The sequence below is a fragment of the Crinia signifera genome, chromosome 9 (assembly GCF_055691185.1).
Source record: "Crinia signifera chromosome 9, ASM5569118v1, whole genome shotgun sequence".
NCBI lineage: Eukaryota > Metazoa > Chordata > Amphibia > Anura > Myobatrachidae > Crinia > Crinia signifera.
In genome coordinates, this window is record NC_139225.1 from 84,996,078 (window position 1) to 85,015,514 (window position 19,437).

Genomic DNA, 19,437 nt, shown 5'->3' on the forward strand with positions numbered 1-19,437 from the left:
AGTCTGTATATGGAGCACAACGGAACTTGTAATGGAAAAAAGCTAGAGCTACATTGACTTCACTAGGGGTGTGGATGCACTGGGTGACACCATCCAAGGTGGTGACAGCAGAATAGCAGAGCTGCTATGCTATTTTGATGTCATACCTTAGTAATGGTCTCACTAAGCAGCCAAACTGTGCGTGGACACTGGGTAGTGGATGGGGGCTACCCAGCAGCTGCTGCAAAAAGAGTGTGACCCCCCAAAATGCTAAACACAAAGGGGCATGTCTTCATTGTGACAAGAATAGGGGTGTGACTCCCAAAATGCCACACACCAAGGGGCATGTCTTCATTGTAGCAAGAATAGGGGTCTGACCCCTAAAATGCCACACACCAGGGAGCATGGATTAATTGTAATAAGTATAGGGGTGTAACCCCCAAAATGCCACACACCATGTGGGAATGGCATCATTTGCACCCGACCACACACCTTTTGGCATGCATGAGAATCCACATTGCTGCACTGAGTAATATTACTGCTTCTAATAGTGATTAGTTCAAGCTAAAAAAAAACAATCCTGCTACTCAATAAGGTGACAAAGATCTCTAGTTGTTTGAATTGAACGCTTTTGTTGCTTTGCTTACAATACCTTGTTTTAAAGCATATACAATGCTTGTTGCAGAGATATTAGTTGTGGTGATAACATTTTCTTTGTTTGAAGTGTCTAGCTCGACCCGAGTGGATTTCTCCATGTCGCTGTAGAAACTGCTGACTTCTCCGGTTGGAAAGGTTGCATTTGTTAAATGTCCTTCAAGGTCATACCTTAAAATAGTACAAGAAAACACATACATGACATTAGCTTTCTAAAAATGACCGAGGTTTAGTTTCCATCCCTATTATTATTATTTTCTTCCTTTTTTGTTTTTACTATAACTCAATTTAAAATGACAAAGCTTTTAAATATAGTCATGTTTTTTTATGACACTAATTTGATTAACCAATTACTTTATGTTATAGATTTAAAAGTATTGCTCTATTTATGTAACAGTAACAGTGAAAGTGCCCACTCAGGGATATGGATGTCCAAATATTATAGCTTAAGCATATCAGAATTCATACATTACTTCTGCATTTACAAATTGTTTGCCTTGGTTTCACATCAGACTAGCAGCAATAAAATCAGATGGCTGTCAGAAATAATTTGACCACTGATGTTTGGTGAAGTGAGGCAGAGCCTCACATACTCCAGTATACTCCAAGGTTTTGACTGTAAAATTATATAAAACTAGTTAAATGTTTTTTATATGCTCCTACCTCCAATCTCTGTCTTCACAGCTCCCTCTCTCTGGGGCAGATGTATTATTGCGCCCCTAACGTTTTTAAAATTACGGGTCCCGCTTCTCCTGCTTAACGTGAAGAATCGGGCACCCGTTATGAGCAAATGCTCCTCCCCCTCCGCCGATAAGGAGAGTCGTTATGCCCAGCAATAATGGCTCTCCTTATCAGCTCCCAGGCAACCCTGCACATGTTCTCTCCCCCCAGCCGGCTGTAATGGGCATGCGCGAGATCTCCAGTGCAGCCCGGAGCCAGAAGCAGGGCTAGCATTGTCCCTGCAGTGGGGGATAGGACAACGCTAGCCCTGAGCTGGCGAAAGCGTCTGTTAATACATTGCCCCGGCCGCTAAACACTGGGGGGGGAATTGCAGGGGACAGCCCTGCCGAGCGCTACTCTGCGGGCTGTCCATAGCGCATGTTAGGTGCGCTGTTCATACATGTGAACAAACGTAATCCCCCCAGTTGCAGAAAAAACACTTAACGCTGGTTTATACATCTGCCCCTCTATATACAGCAAGTTTGAAACAGATAATTTTGCTTTCACTTTCTGTTAAGGAGTGATTTGGTTTGTTGAGTCGGGTGGCCTCTAGTGGTCAATAGCGGTACTTCAGCTCAGAGGTGAGGCGTAGTTAGCCTTTTATAGATATAGATTATATAAAAAATACATAAATGATATTTCTTCTTTGTAATTCTGGAGTAAAATGGGTATGACAGGTGAAGCCTCGCCTGCCTACCATTTCCACACTTACGCTGCTTAGACACTATACCAGGGGCTCCCAGACTTTTTGAATTGCGGCGTCCTAGCATCAAAATATTTTTTGGCACCTCTAGGATGAATGTTTATATTTGCTTAGAGTCAGTTATGTGGTAAGGGATAATATTTGCTATGTTTTATCGAAATATGTTAAGATTAGCAGCCACAAGCACTGGTTTTGCCTGTTATATTGATTATAAATAATTTGAACTAGTCCTGGGCCACCAACCCAGGGAACCCTTGCAAGTGTCCTGAGGCACCCCAGGGTGTGATGACACACAGTTTGGGAACCACTGCACTATATGATAACATACCTCCCAACATGTGGGCTGGCTGAGGCGGGACGGTGTGCGTGGCAAATTTTGCGGGGCGTGGCCTTTCTGGAAAGGGGGCGTGGCCTATACGCGCGGCACTATTGTGAGGCCACGCCCCCGTTTATCGCCGTGGTGGGGGCATGCCAAGCAGCTCTGTGAGCTGCTGGCCAGCCCCCAGCCCCTCTGCCTGCAAGAATAGACGCTGTGCACATGCGCACAGCGTCTATTCACGGACTACAGGGGGGGACTCCCAACTGCCCCAACCGCCGCGGGACACTGCCAGCGGCAGGAGGGACGCGGGAATGTCCCAAAATATCGGGACGTTCCCGCGATAAGCGGGACAGTTGGGAGGTATGTGATAATTGTTAACGATATACATGATAACGATATTGTTAACAATATTATCGTGCATGTTGTCTAGCGTAAACACACTGTATAGTTAATGATGCGTGCTCTCGGGGGTTATTAATGACCCCCCTGTTGTTAGAACAGGCAGTCGAATTTTGATTATATTGTCAATGAGGGTATGTTCTGAGTGTGGCCGGGGGACATCACTGAATGCTATTGTTAGCAATATTGGGCAGTGTGTATATAGTATCATTTGTCCCAGAATTCCGTTGACATATAACCTGTATATCTGTCTCTGATTCGAGCCAGTTCCTCTCCAGCAATTATCCCCACTGCATTTACTAAATGTAACTATACAGAACAGTGCCCTCACAGGGATAACATCATACATTTAGGCCGGGGCATACAATGTCACATCCCCTGTAGGTCTCCACATGGATTAACAGCCAGGAGACATTTCACTAACCACTCTTGTGTAAAGTGAATGTCATAACCTTGCTCTGGAATGATATGACTCTTCAGGAATATAAATCATAATAACATTTTTTTTTTTACTTTATTTGTACATTTTGTATGGTACCGTATCGTCTGATTTTGTGTCTGCAATAAATTACAATGAGAAAGATAATGACATTTTTTTAGCAGAATTTTGACATACTGTATACAGTTTTTTTTTAAATGGTTTCATATCCTTTCGACAAAGCACAGCATACAGTATGCAGACTGATGTGTCTTGATTTGAGATGTAAAAATGTCAGATGTGATCAGATCCAGTACCATGATGAATACTGCATAAGTCAAAATTTACCGTTTGGTTGGATTCTGTTTATCACAGACTATGGACCCATACAGCCCAATTATACTACTCTATAATCATTGTTACAATGTAATCTCTGTAGTCTCACCTTACTCTAAGCAAGCATCTTTACCAGGAAATGCTTTTAAGCACAAATCACATATCTTCCAGCTCTTTGAAACACAGTTCATAGAAAGGTCTTAATGGCTGGCAGTCACTTTAGCTCATCTAACAAAGGAAAATAAGCTACCGTTGTATCTCACATTCATATGCCACCAGTGTATTAGTTTTAGAGTGTTTGATTTATTTATTGCATTGCTGTTTCAGGGAAATCAATAAACCTGAAGGTGTAAATACAGGTTACTGCAATTTGCTTAAGAGGTTTACTAGATACTGTTGCCATTCTTCAAGTCTACCTCTAGATGGCACTGCTTAACCACTAAAGATGGTCAAATCTTGTTCATTGCATACTGTGCAGAGTAAAAATCAATGTGTGATATATATGCTGCAAACTATCTGTCTATCTATTTATTTATTTATTCACAGTTTCTTAATGCACACATATTCCGAATATTTGAGCATTCACATCAGTCCCTGCCCCAGTGGAGCTTACAATCTATATTCCCTACCACATGTATACGCACACACAGACATTCTAGGGATAAGTTTAATAGGAGCCAATTAACCTACCAGTATATTTTTTGGGATTGTGGGAGGAAATTAGAGTACCCAGAGGAAACCCACGCAAGCACGGGGAGAATATACAAACTCCGCACAGTTATATATATTTAAAAGCATCACTGAGAAGAATTCTGCAGTTGTTTTATTGTGAAAAACATTGGAACACATGGACTATCATTAATCTATTGGCGCTATACCACTATTGGGGAAGATACAGTATATCTATATGTATATAATTTAATGTTAACAATCAGCAGTGCTTTAATAGAGGAGGGGCCGGTGTGCAGGCTCTGATTGGGCAACCCCCTCTTCGGCAGTAGTAGACACTGACAACCATCTGTGTTTTTCAGGGATTTGAGTGATGTGTTATACACCGAAAAAGCACTTGGTACACATAGCTGTAATACACTATATAGGGATCTTTACCATATTACAATATGTATGGGGCAGTACGGATGGTGTAATGGTTAGCATTACGGCCTCACAGCGCTTAGGTCATGGGTTCGATTCCCACCATGGCCCTAACTGTGTGGAGTTTGTATATTATCCCCGTGCTTGCATGGGTTTCCTCCGGGTACTCCGGTTTCCTCCCACAATCCGAAAATATACTGGTAGGCTAATTGGTTCCAAACAAAATTAACCCTAGAATGTCTGTGTGTGCGTATGCATGAGGAAGGGAATATAGATTGTAAGCTCCAATGGGGCAGGGACTGATGTGAATGTTAAAATATTCTCTGTAAAGCGCTGCGGAATATGTATGCGCTATTGAAGGAACTGTTAATAAATACAATTATAAATAATGTATGCAAAATAAGATGAATCAAAGCTATTTATTATTAATGCCATTATATTAATATTCTCAGTATAACAGTGCAACATAAGAAAACCTTCCTTTTCTCCTATCATTTATTAAGAACAGGGACATCAACAATGGGGTGGATGGGACTACAGCTCCAGGCCTTCACATACAAATATGCCTCTATAACTCAGAGTATCACCGTGACCACCATTTAATATAGAAGAGATCACGGACTGCTGTATCATGCAGAGAGCAATAATGACCACCATATACCACATATATGATTGCCATAACTACAAAGCAACCACACAATATAAGATCATCTTACTGACCACAATATATTACAAAAACATTGTTATGACTGCCACAGGATATTTCCCCCTCATCATTAAATAACACATCCTCAAATTCATTAAAACGTGCAGTGTTGCCATAATATTAACTTTCAACATCATAAATTATCATCATTAACTTTATCATCTCCTTAATTAAAATCAAATAGAAAATTGACTACATCGCACCGCGTGTACGCCCTATTACACGCAATCTCTTATGCTTAGAAAGGCCAAGTACAGTACATGTTATGAAATTAACTACAATGTATCAATACATTATATAGAGCCATTAAATAATGTTTATTTATCTGCCCTTAACCAATCAAAATTACTTTATTTTGCACTAGCCAATCAGAGTGAAGCTGTGTGGTTAGCTACTCACAAACTGAGAGATTTGTCTTTTCATTATGAGGCTCCTGTTGGAGAAGTATGTGTCATTTATAGGTTTATTTTTTCAAACTGCAAAACGTGTGTATGTATGTGTGTGTAGAACATTTTATGGAGATTCTTACATGTTGTTGACAATTTGAATGTTTATAAGCAGTATGTGAACTCCAGAACACAAGCACCATGAGATCAGCAAGTAAAGCATTTCACACGCCAGCAGTACAACTGTAAGTTGACCTTTACTGAAGAGCTCTGTGACTTTTAATGTGACAATGTCATAGGATGTCACTTTCCAGCAAGAAGGTTTAGTATGTTGCTGTCTGCACTGCTACAGCTTCCCCAATCTAATGCAAGGACTGTTATTGTGAAGTGGAAATGTCACAGAGTAACAACAGCCAGGATGTGAAGTTGTAGGCCACACAAGCTCAGTATAGAACCACTGAGTTTTAAAACATGGAACCTTGTAAAAAAAAAAAGAGAGTGCTTTTCTCCTCACCTGTTTACATTGCACTTGTAAAAATCATCTCAGTTGCCAGACTCATTACACACTCACTACATGTACAGAATAAGCAATATTAGCTGTTCCTCATGAGCTTCATCGATTGGGATTCCAAGTCCAAGCAGTCATACAAATCCACAGGTGACACTGCTCAATGCCGGGGCGGTGGCAAACACACAGTTATAGGACTTCACTTTCTGACAGACTAATGGACAAATTCAGAGTTCAAATAAGCCATGCGATTGATTCCTGACACAGTCACGGTCTGGCCACTCAGGCAATTTTTCGATGTGATCCCAGAACCTGTTCTGAACATGTGGAGGATGAGTCCTGTGCGTAAGCAGTTACCCCAACATTGGGAACTGTGCTGCAGATCGCACAAGCGTTCGCAGCTAAATCAGGCCCTTAAATTGGTACTTTTCATTTTTGGACCTTGTAACAGAAAATTAAAATGCTACCAGAAACACTGTCCATCTAATGAATTGTATGCTTTTTGCAGCACTACAATGGCCCCATGCTAAAAGCATGATCCATCAAAAAGGTTATACAAGTTTAGTGGAACAGCTTGACTGGCCTGTGCATAGCCTGGACCACATCAAGTAAACATCTTAGAGATGTATTGGAAAATTGGGCCATATTACCAACGTCCGTGATGGCCTAGCTAATCTAGTGATTAGCCTTCCCGGGGCAATGGAGGCCGTTCAGTGGGGGACACCTTTAAATCAATGATACATGTTTTGAAATACAATTTTCACTAAGCACAAATGGGTGTGATGTTCAGGTGTCCCACAAATTACTTGTCCATATACTGCAGCCAAATGCTGAAAAGAATATGGCTGTGCAACACTGTGACATGGGGAGGTCACAACATCAAATCCCTATGGCACAAAGAACACTGTACTGTGCGTTCCTCTGCACTTGTGCTACAAATCCAGATCACTTGTGGAGAACATGCATGCTGTTTCTTACATTATTTATACATCTATTTAATTATTTTTAATATAAAGTAAAACATTGGTTATCATCATCAAAGCACATTACTAATACTATTAAGGTGCATGTAGAGTATTACACATCTTAATGTGTGTAATAAACAGATAATTGCAAAATTAATTTACTAAAGATATAATTTTATGTCTGTATATTAGACATAAATGCATTGATAGTGATACATAGTGCAGAATGCATATGTTCTACATATACATATACACATACATATATGCCTCTTGTACACACATGCATGCACACTGTGGCATGCAAACAAACCCAATTTAACATAAAAAAGCTTACGCTACAAGTAGCAAACAACAAAGATCAGTAGAACATAATATACTGTAGTATTACAGCTTGAAACCCAGAGCTGAGAGGTACCCCCCACCTACAATAGTCCTCAATATTCCCATTCTAATGTTGCCATGACAACCTTGGAAGACAAATAACCTTGCTATAATATTTTTTTTGTCTCCTGCAGTTGCTCCTCCAGGTCTCCTTTTCTTTTGTGATAGTTATATTTCTAAGACCATCTGGAGTCCCCTGTTTAAAGTACTTATGTCTATAAAGTTCCATAAAAAGACATTTAAGTAGGCCATATCTCTACTGCCTCAATAATAGCTCAATAATAATATGGGTGGGTGTGTGTGTATGCGTGTGTGTATGTATACATTGTACAAATATAGATACAGTATATACATATACCATATACAGATAGATTAAATGAGCTCTTTCTGTTGGAATTGATTATAAAAATATAAATAATTGAATCTCCAGAAAATAGAAAGAGCCCAATATTACAAATCATGCTGCAAAACCCAAAATAAAACTGGTAGTGTAGCAGGGCCAGATTAATCACTAAGAACATGCAGAATGTGCCTAGGGGTGCCACCTGTTAGGGGAGGCACAGCAATGCCACAACTACATCAGAGCTGGTTGATCTTTTTTATATGTTGCACCAGTGCGAGGATGTGACAGAGCTACTTGCCTAACCGTGGTCTTCTGGGAGGCTTTAACCTCTGGACTAGCTGCCACCATGTGTAACTAAGTGGGAGAAGCTTGAGCCGACAGTGCCACTATCATGATGTCTTTAGGGAGCCGCCTATTACTGCTGTTGGTTAAATGTTCAGCTATGCTTAACTTCCCAAGGTCAATGAGGCTGAGGGTAGTTGTGAAGAAGATGGGGATGTTGCAATTAATGCTGTACATAGGGTTGGCCTGATCCCTAAATCTGCCTTGGAAATGTATAACCACATTTTTATCATGATGTTCTTATACTGCACTGGTTTAGCATGAAACATTAATTGTGTCTGCTTTGCAGCTTCTTATAATCCATCTTTAGGTGTTTTAGGTGTTTCCTGCCAGCCAGGAAAATATACAATGTTAGCAACCAACAGACATTGGTGTCAAGAGGGGGGGCAAGCACTTTTAACCTGTGCCTGGATCTGGTGGAGGGACTTTGCAGGCAGCTAGGCAGCAGGGAGAGAGATGACAGGCTGCTGCCATGGCCCAGCCTATCTCTCTCCAGCTCAGCACACTCTGTTCAATGCCGTGTGCTAAATTGGGGAGAGAGATAGCTGCAGCGACAGCCTGTCCTCTCTCTCCCTCTCATTTACTTTTTTCCTGGAGGCCCCGCCCACACCTGGTGGCCATGCCCCCTCCATTTTACTGGAGCCTGGCTGACCTGTCGTGTACAGGTCAGCCAGGCTCCAGTGCTGGTGCTGATAAAATGAAAAAATCTACACTAATGGTGCCCATACACTAGGACAGTGGTTCCTATAATGTGTGCTGTGGCACTCTGGGGTACCTTAGAGCACTTGCAGGGTGCCTTGGATTGGTCAATCTAAGGCAAAACCAGTGCTGGTGGCTGCCAGTCATAACATATGGGAACAAACAGAAATTAATCCAGTCCATGACCACATAATTAATCCCAAGGATTATATATAAACACAATTTATAAAAATCTCAGAAACTTTTGGCCTAGGGTTGCCTTGAAAAAAATTATGATACTCTAGGGAGCTGTTATTAAAAAATGTTTAGGAACTACTGCAGTTGGGCAATTTACAGGCATTATAGTCACTTTTCATGTGATTGCATTGATAAATCGCATGACAAGTGTCCAAATAGCATGTGATTGGCATCAGGTCCAATGCGATGCACACAAGACCATGCGTCGCATCAGACCTGATGTCAATCACATGCGATTTGGACATTTTTCATGCTATTTATTGTCGTGATCGCATGAAAAGTGACCAAATCACATGTGAATCATCTAGTGCAGTGGTTCCCAACCCTGGTCCTCAAGTACCCCCAACAGTGCACATTTTCCAGGTCACCCAGCAGGTGCACTCATTATTCAGGCACATTTTACAAGATTCACAGATGGAGCTAATTATGTCACTTGTGTGGAGACTTGGAAAACGTGCACTGTTGGGGGTACTTGAGGACCAGGGTTGGGAACCACTGATCTAGTGTATGAAGCCTGAGAATTGCATGGCTGCAGGTAAAATGTGTCGCATCACGAGCCAAAATCAAGCAGGCTTTGCTGGGATTGCATACAATATGTTGTATGCAAAATGACTGCATACAATGTATCATATGCAGTTCTGCCACCCAGGAGGTTCTCTAGTGGCTCAAGGGGTGATTGCATGCAACTTCTTTCCTCAGAGAAGAAAAGTATTTGGCCACTTTAAGCCAGGGAAAGGAAATCTGGTGGTATTATGCACATATAATGATTACCTGAGTTTTCTATTTATGTTGCTAACTATTTGGGATGCAAAATCCAGACATTCATCAGGAAATACAATTTATATTCTGTAAAAGTCTAAATTAGTGATTGCTATGGATTTATTAAATATTTGTCTTTTATATTTGACACTAGTTACATACAGTACAGATGCTTATAGCACATGACTATTGCAGGCTTCCCTTGCTGAATGCCAAGTGACCCAGCTATTGGCCAAATATTCTTGATAGACAGACAAGCATTCAGGTAGTGGCAGCTGCTGTGACATCAATTTTATACAACTTTTCATCCTCAGATTTAGGGGAATAATTCTAAAAAGTTTCTCCCATAAAATGAAGTAGAAACTGAAGTTTCTACATATCTGTAGTTTGTGGCTTTGTACTAATAGCATAATGCAGGAGAATACACAGAAATTGGCTGAAGAATGCTAATTGGCACAGGATATGAATGATGGGTCAACAGTCAATTGGTTGATATGCACAAGGTCGACAGAAAAAAAGGCTGACACATGGAATGGTCGCCTTGATTTTTTTCCATTTTTTTTTAATTTTTCATACTTTACCATCCATGTGGACTATGATTGGGAACGATAAAGTGTGTCAGGCACTGCGAGGCACCTGGGGCCAGGTTCTCTCAGCTTCAAAAGTGATAAAATGGAGAGTGATAAACAGCCAGCCAATCAGCTCCTGTCTGACATTTTTTAAACACAAACTGGACATGACAGTTAGGAGCTGATTGGCTGGCTGTTTATTACTCTCAATTTTATCACTTTTGAAGCTTAGAGAATCTAGCCCATAGTCTGAAGCATGGTGAATGAAGCGGACCATGTGAGGGTTAACGTTACACTGGTACTGCTTTCACATCACTATACCAGGTCAGACCTGGTTCCAACCTGGGTCTGACATTTTAAAATTAAACCTAAGTCCCCCATTATACACCGGGCGACCCGGGTTTAACCCTTCTCATATCCAAGATCGAATTGCAGGGTTGTTCGACCAGGTAATAAGTTCTGATGCTTTCACACTGCACATTGACCCGGGTCAACTCAGTAACAACCCAGCAATATAAGAAGCAATGTGAAATGGGTATAATGGAGGGTCTACAGCAGTGGTGTCAAACTCCTGGCCCTTCAGCAGGAAACTACATGTCTCAGCATGCCCTGCCACAGTTTTAGCAATCCATTATATAAAATATGTGGCAGGGCATGCTGGGACTTGTAGTTCCACAACAGCTGGAGGGCCATGAGTTTGACACCACTGTTCTACAGGCTCAGGTGTCAACATTGACACTAAAAAAGTGAAAAACTCATGTTGACCATTTCATTTTACAACCTTCTCCAAAATGTAGCAATGTTAGTTTACACCATCTTAAAATGCCATCCCAAAGACTCCTCCCCTTTCATAAACCTGAAAAACTCCTTGAAAATGCTGTTGAAGTAACTGGCAGGATAGCGGTTACTGCTATTGCTGTCCATGCAGGTTTCCTAAGGTATTAAAATAGGAATTAAAAGTGGTTATTGCTATCACTGTCCCTGCCAGTTTCCCTAAGTACATAGAAAGGATATTTATTAATAATGAAAATATCTGCCACAATATGGAATGTTAATAATCGTGGCAAGGCCGCAAATATTAATAGGCCCCTTAAAGTGAGATGTGTAAATGCTACAATAAGTAGCTTTATGCAATAAGACATTACGGAGTAGATGTATGAAGCAGTTATGAGGGAGGAGAAGTGATAAAGTGCCTGGTACTTTATCACCTGCCAATTATCTTCTAACTATCCCTTTTGAAACCCAGCCTGTCACGTAACAGTCAGGAGCTGATTGGCTGGTGATAAAGTACAAGGCACTTTATAATTTCTTATCACTGCTTCATACATCTACTGTACCCTTGTATTTCTTCTGAAAAGGAGTATATAGAGTACAATTTAATGTCACCTTAAACACTATCATATCCTAACCTTATTTTTATAAAGCCCCTTTTCCATGATACTAGTGTACTTGGTATAATCATTACTTTGCTAGAACTTCTCCCTGCTGCATATTGCCATATGTCTTCCATTAAATTAAGTCCTATGTGACAATGTTTACTACAATTACTTTATGACAGAGAGACTGCTTAGAATAAAAAAGTCAAGTGCCAAATAACATCACATCTGATTAGAAAAATAACTATCTCCTATACAAAATGCAGCTGCTTTTAAGTAAGCGGGGAAGATGAATACACATGAAGAAAGACCTCAGCTGCTGCTATTACACACCCCTGAGGGAAACCACAACACCAGTTACAAACCAATATCATTTCAAATACAGGTTGAGTATCCTGTATCCGAATATCCCTTATCCGAATTATTCCGAAAACCATACATTCCAGAAAGTGAAAAAATAATAATTTTTTTTTGCTAAAAACTCACTGGGGACATCTGTAACAGCACTACTGCAGACATGATATGTAACTGGCACTATATATGTACAAGAAAATTATTGCTTGGCATTCAAATTCAATATCTGAGATAGTACACAAAATTTGTTTTATGTTTTGAAACCTTGTTTTTTGAACAAATAAAATATATTTATGTGCATTTCATGTGTTTGATGTGTTTATACAGCATAAATGCAAGATACTTCAAAATACATCATTGAAGTATTAAAATATTCCGAAATACGGAATAATCCGTTTTCCGAAATTCTCCTGTTCCCGAGCATTTTGGATACGGGATACTCAACCTGTATTACTTTTCTTGAAGGACAACTGTTGATAACAATACCATCACTAAATGAGCAGTGTCATTTATACTTCACTTGGCCACTGTACTATCATTTCTCCAACTGTACACTGAGTCATACAGTAAGCTACTGTGTGTCATAATACATTACATTACAAGTGCAAAGCTATATAATTGAACAAGTCTTTTATTTGCTTAATTAAATGACCTTATTTCCCCCCAGTTTCTACCACCAGAATACACTTAAGACAATGTTGAAAGTCCTTGCAACCAAGAACCATCAATGACTTATTATAATGGTCTTTGAAGTTACATACAGACATTTAGCAATGTGGCAGCTTAAGGAAATGTAGGGATAAAATCAACCTAACTTCAAAGATTCATCAAAGTTTCTTCTCAGACACCACAATAATTGCTGATGACATGGAAATGAAAAGGTCTTTATGCTTGGGTTTCTTATCAGTGTTGTGTGAACTTCAATAAGTAATAATATAAAATAATTGCTAACTAATATTATTACTATCTAATATTATCACTGCAAACATTATAATATTATTATATAATCATGTAAGTTTGCTGAAAATCAACATTAACTTTATTAAAGGGAATTTCATCTTTAAAATGCTATAGCTATTTATAACAGTGGGAAAGTATTATTGTTTTGCTAAATTTCCTGATGTTTTCCAGCTGGTGGATACTTGCACTGAAATGAGATTAGACCTTTGCTCTAGGTTCTGTGTTATACCTATTCAATTCTCCTTACTCTGGAGGATATCAAATTGCTTGTTTCACTATAATGGCATTTCAGAATATCTTGACTAAATATTATGCAAAGACTATTAATACTCATATCAAAAATCCTCACAATTTACATACTGTACACTCAATTTTTGCTCTTCCTCTAAATAACATTTATGTAGAACTATCTCTAAATTTATTCTGTCATGTACTGATCTTTGTCTAGGAACAGATACATGATATTAGTTTAGCATTTATTCCTCAGTATATAAAACGTGCTATAGATGAAGGGATGAACTAGCTTTATCAGCTTTGTAATTACTGATACCCCGAATGCCCTGCCATAAACGGCGGGTGTCGGATCTTTCCAAATTTTCCTCCAGCCTTAACTTATAACACCGTTTAGCCCTGATAATGCCTTTCTTCAGATCTGCCCTAGCTTTACCATAGGCTACAGCGTCCCCTTTCCTAAAGGCAATGTTACAAGCCCTTAGCAGAAGCCGAACCTCCCCATTCATCCACGGCTTCTCGTTCGGGTATACGAGATCTTTTTCCAGGTAGTAACACTATCAGTGGTAACGCTAATATAATCAATAAGCATACAGGTTTAAATCAGCAACTACATATGACCCCCTTGGTTCATACGGTCTAAATTAACTCCAGTCAGTAAGTCCAAACTTCTCCTGCAATAATACATCAGCTCCCACAGGCCAAACTTTAATGTCCTTAACGGTTGGCTCCGTCTTTTGTCGTAATGAAATATACTTTGGGGAGAGAAATAAAGATACATGATCCGATTGCCCCAGATGGGGAAGAGCAGCCACCTTATTTTATAGAATTTTGGCAGAACTGTTTTTAAATTTGTGTGATTAAAGTCACCAGCGGCTATAAACACCGCCTCCGGATTAGCAGTCATATATTTATTGATGGAGTTATATAGGCCCTCCATAGCCACATTTGCCGTAGCATCCGGGGGAATATAAGCTGCTATAATGAAAATGAAGGTAAACTCCCATGGTAAATAAAAGGGCCTGCATTTATTCATAAGGAATTCGAGGTCAGCTGAGCAATGTCTCTCTGTAACAACAAAGTCCTTGCACCACGCATTATTAATATATATGCATAGCCCTCCTCCTCTAGATTTCCCAGCATCAGTGGAAATTCTGTCAGCCCTAATAACACATCGAGCAGGTATATGCCATCGTTTAACCATGACTCTGTAAAGATGGTAAGGTTACAGTCAGAAAACCTCTTACTGTGCCTGATGTTGAGTTGCAGCTCCTCCATTTTATTTATCAGGGATCTCACATTAGCCAGAAATATGGTGGGGAGTGGGAGCCGAGAGGGTGCCTGTCTCAGCCTCTCACGCAGGCCTCCCCTCTTCCCACTCCTCTGTTTCCTGTCCCGCCGCTTCCTCCGTACACTGCCCGGCCAGACAGGAAGGGTGACCTCCGGCTCCATGGTAACCGCCGGGTCACTCCAAACAACATTCGCCGTCATCTCCTCCATAGCGCTGCTGCTGCGGCCTCCGATGCCACTCCGGCTGCCAGTCATCCACCGCAAGCCGATGCCAAGTATCTCTGCCGGCAGATACACCAGGCGGGCAGCATCCACCCCCCCTACCAGCCCCTGGACAACCAGGTAAATTAATAGTATGCCGTAGATACGGAGACGCAGGGCCTCCTATGTTACTATATACTATATATATATATATATATATATATATATATATATATACATACACACACACATAGATATATGTATATATACATATATATATATATATATATGTATGTATATATATATATATATATGTGTATATATATATATATATATATATAAATATATATAGTTGGGGCTCTGCACTCACTAAATTAACTGATATTATTAAATAGTGGAGATTTAGTTCATGAATTGATCAATACATTTAAGCTGCAGCCCCCTTCAAGGGACCCCACTTTTCTGCAGGTCCTAGCACTATCGCTCAATATGGCTACAATACACATAGCTATCACATCAATGTTTGAATCCAGGCATGCTATCTGGTCTAAAGCTCACAGCAGACTGTGCTTTTATAGGTGAGCAGTTACCAACACACCTGTCACTAATCATCTAGGGAAATGGTTAACATAAGCTATGTACTATAGGTTAAAACAGGGTGCATGAGAGAATGTGACCACAATAAGACTAATTAAAAATGAATCTAATAAACAATATACACTAAACATCGACACCTTTAAAAATAAACGGTAGGGGCTCTATATATATTATGCAAATATTGATTATATTACCTAGAATTCATTGTGAACCGTTTAGAGCATGTAGTTTAGTTTAAGTCACTGTTATTATACATTAAAGGAATCTCTTTATTTTTTATACCTTGGGTGAAATGAACAATGACACTGTGATGGAGGAAAAGGGGGTGTAAAACCCTTTATGTATTCTGCTTACTTCAATGAGATAAATGGGTGTGCCAAACAAGTGTGTGCAGAATGTGTTTAATTCCTATATCTATCTGGTTCCTCCAGGAGTAAATATTCCAGGTATTCATAAAAATGAAAAATATCTCAAAAATAGTGCATTAGAAAAATAGAAGATTAATTTCAAGCTTGACAAATATGGAGACACGGGGCAATTATGTCTGCCTTGCGCTCAACTCAGAGTTGCCTTCGTTATGCCTGAAAGCTTTTATTTGAGGTATAGGAAGTATATCTGGAATTGGCTGTACAACAATAGCCTTCACTTACTGATGCCTTATTGCGCATTTACACAACTATTTTAAATATTTGGAAAGTACGGATTATTGAGGATCTTAATTTTCCCCATTGTGAAAAATTTACATAAAAATACACAAATGATACAACTACTGTATAACTCAAACTATATTCAACTTACTCATAAACAGTAGTCCAGCCGTTCTCATTGCTTTTTGTTGCCAGCAGTCCTGTATTACCATGATACGTCATCAAGGCTAGGTTATATCCTTGGGCTGAAATCCTTTTCAGAACTCCATTGTTGCTGATAGTGAGCCAGTAGACCTGTCCTGCAGGAACCACCAGCCACAGAGGCATGCCACCAGCATCTCTTCGTATATGTACTGAATTGCCATTACTGCTGGTGATGGATATAATATCCCCATCACCGTTATAGGTGAAATTGTATACATAGTCCCTAGTTATAAGGTTTAAAGTGTGTAGATGGGTCCCATTGGTACTGAATTGATACAATTCTTGGTCTGCCGGAGAGGCAACCTCATACATATTCATGGCATTCAAATGAGGCTTGTTTCTGGTGACTGCTCGGATGCGTATGTTGCCAAGATCAGCTATGTACAGTGTGCCATCTGGAGACACAGCTAACGAGGAGGGCGCTTTCAGCCTGGCGTCTTTTGCAAATCCACCATCACCTAAGGGACAAATAGTATCAAATTAATTCATTAGCAAATTGTATATGTTCTTTTTATATGTGGCAGAAAGTATATAGACACAAGTGTAATATGCAGTGCATTTCACAAATCATTACTCCCAATATTATCAATTTAAGTGTGAATCAGGAAAGATTGGCATTATTATACATTTATCTCAGCAATTGCAATTTCTGAAGATCCAAAGCCCTGCTGGTATAAAAATTGTTTGTTTGTTGTTTTCCGACATGTACAGTGCCAGGACATCTGCCGAATTTCCCTACACAGCAATATCCTCAATGTACTACTGTACTTGCATGTAAATAGAGACTTGTTTAGCAAAACAGAATGCAGTTTTTGCTTACATTATTATTTTGTTAGAGGGTTAAATATCATATAAAAAGTAAAACCCCTCAGGTAAAACATGTATTTGGGTGAAGTTTCTTTTGAATATAAAGGTCTCTTGCTGTACTTCAGGTGCATGGATTGCCACCATCTTCCACAACAATGTACCGTGACACTAATATTAGTGCAATTTTTGGTGAATTTACCTATACTTCACAAATAATTATGTAACTACTCACTGATTGCAAATATATAATCTACACTATATTGTGCAAGTCGTCAAAAAAACACCTCTGTCCATATACAGATTTTGTGACATCTCTCATGTCAACTCCATGGGGGGGGGGGGATTCTATTTTTTTAAAATAAATTACGATAAATGTTGCAATTCAATTTTTTGTATCCAGTTAGTCAGGATTTAGCTGCATAAATGTGGCTATACACAATTAAACTAATGGGTGCTAACAGAAAAGCTATTTTTTGACACCCAAGCAGCTGAATTGTTACACATTTCAGGTTGCCGCCTCTGGGGGCAGCAAGCTGAATTGTAAGTAGTGGTAGCTATTCGCACCCAAGCAGATCAACAATTGAATTGCTTCATGGCATGCCCAAAATGAACACCCATATTCAAAGCTATTGAATTCTCCCCTCCCATATGCTTAGAGAAACAGAATGGCTAGGCAAGGGGATGTATTTGTATGAGTAGTCTGGTTACGCATTTGTGCCGGTCATGGGGTGTTTTTCTTTTGGTGGTATGATGATACTGATGACAATTATCAGCTGGCTCTTATTGCCTTGACTGGTATTTGCATATATAATACAACGCTACAGTTACGAATTGTCATACTCAAGTTTTATTGGAAAAGGAAACAGACATTTGTATTTTATATGGTATACACACTTGGTTATATTGTGTACAAATTGGGTAATTTGACTATAGAGTTTACTAATAATACTATTAAACCAGGTCATTATGCTTTTATCAGCCCTGGCATAAACCAAGGGCTAATCCTAGCAAAAGCCTCACACATACTGTATGCTGCTGTTACAGAGCTGGAGGCATCTTGGAATGCACCTGACTCTGTATACACACTGTATTGTGTATTATTTTGCAAACATTTTGTGCCTGTCCTACTCATGAAAAAATTGTCTGACACTATGCGAGCCCTATAGTATACTATATACTGTTATTACTGCACCAAGAATGTACAAGATGTAATGAACTATTAGCACTGACCTGAAAAGCAATCACAATTTGGGTCAATCTTGCAGTCACAGTCTGTGGGTGCTCCAACTAAAGTGGAGATCTCTCCATTAGTGGTGACTTGCTGAATTCTGTTGATCTTTCTTTCATCTGTTTCAGCGATGTAGACTACCCCACTGTGCGACACAGCAATGGCTCGAGCTGATTCCAGGGTGGAGTGAATCGCTACTTTGCTAACAAGGAAATAGTCTATACCTGGAACTTGGCAATGTATGGGCCTACCAGCAATGATCCTCACTTGGTTATTGTCAGAAATCTGGAGCACAATGTTATTGTCCAAGACATATAATGAGTTATCCATAGGATTGACAGCTAGGTCAGTCGGCCATTCTAGTCGAACCTGCAATACAGTGAATACAAAAAAGCAAAAATGGGTCAAATGCCAACACAATGGTTTATGATACACACAGACATTTACAATGAACTGTAATAGTCTTTTTACCTAAGTAACTTCGTACAGAATGCACTTTTTTCTTCCAGAAAACAGAAACTTAATAACACTGAGGCTGGTAATTCAATGCAAAACCCTTAAATTGATACAAATATAATACTAATTAGCTTTCCCAAGTCTTTACTGTACTGTAGATAGAATTATAAAGGTGATTGCAGAAACTGGTGCAATTTGCCACTTCTCCAATTCAATTAGAAAACTCTCCTTTTCCATGCTTTGAACATTTGTCACTGCAAGCATTCATAATTGTGAAGAATGAGCAACTGCATTCAGTTACATTTTTATTAATACACACAATGGGGCACATTCAATTAAAAATGAGTATTCATGCACAGGAATAGCTCCCAGTTTTTCCTAAACAATAATATCTGAGGAAATGCGTAGAAATACACTGATTCAGAGTCAAATTTGGAATATTGTGGGTTTTGCATACAACTGATGCAGATTTTTCCTGCTAGCTTCTGAGGCTGTAAAGAACAATCTTGCCTCTGCAGAATCTGGCAGTATCAACAGTTAGCTGGATATGCCCCAACATTTGGCTCACCTC

At 39.6% G+C, this 19,437-nt stretch overlaps 1 protein-coding gene across 3 annotated transcripts in view; it reads right to left on the bottom strand.

Annotated features, from left to right (window-relative positions):
- Positions 1-19,437, bottom strand: part of TENM1 (teneurin transmembrane protein 1) — a 726,432-nt gene that overhangs the window by 62,853 nt on the left and 644,142 nt on the right. For all 3 annotated transcript variants that reach the window (XM_083159336.1, XM_083159335.1, XM_083159334.1), the window contains 3 exons: positions 18,413-18,779; positions 16,323-16,833; positions 632-804 (listed from right to left, as the gene is read on the bottom strand). In XM_083159336.1, the coding sequence (XP_083015462.1) occupies positions 632-804; positions 16,323-16,833; positions 18,413-18,779 (1,051 nt within the window). The remainder of the gene's footprint in view (positions 1-631; positions 805-16,322; positions 16,834-18,412; positions 18,780-19,437) is intronic.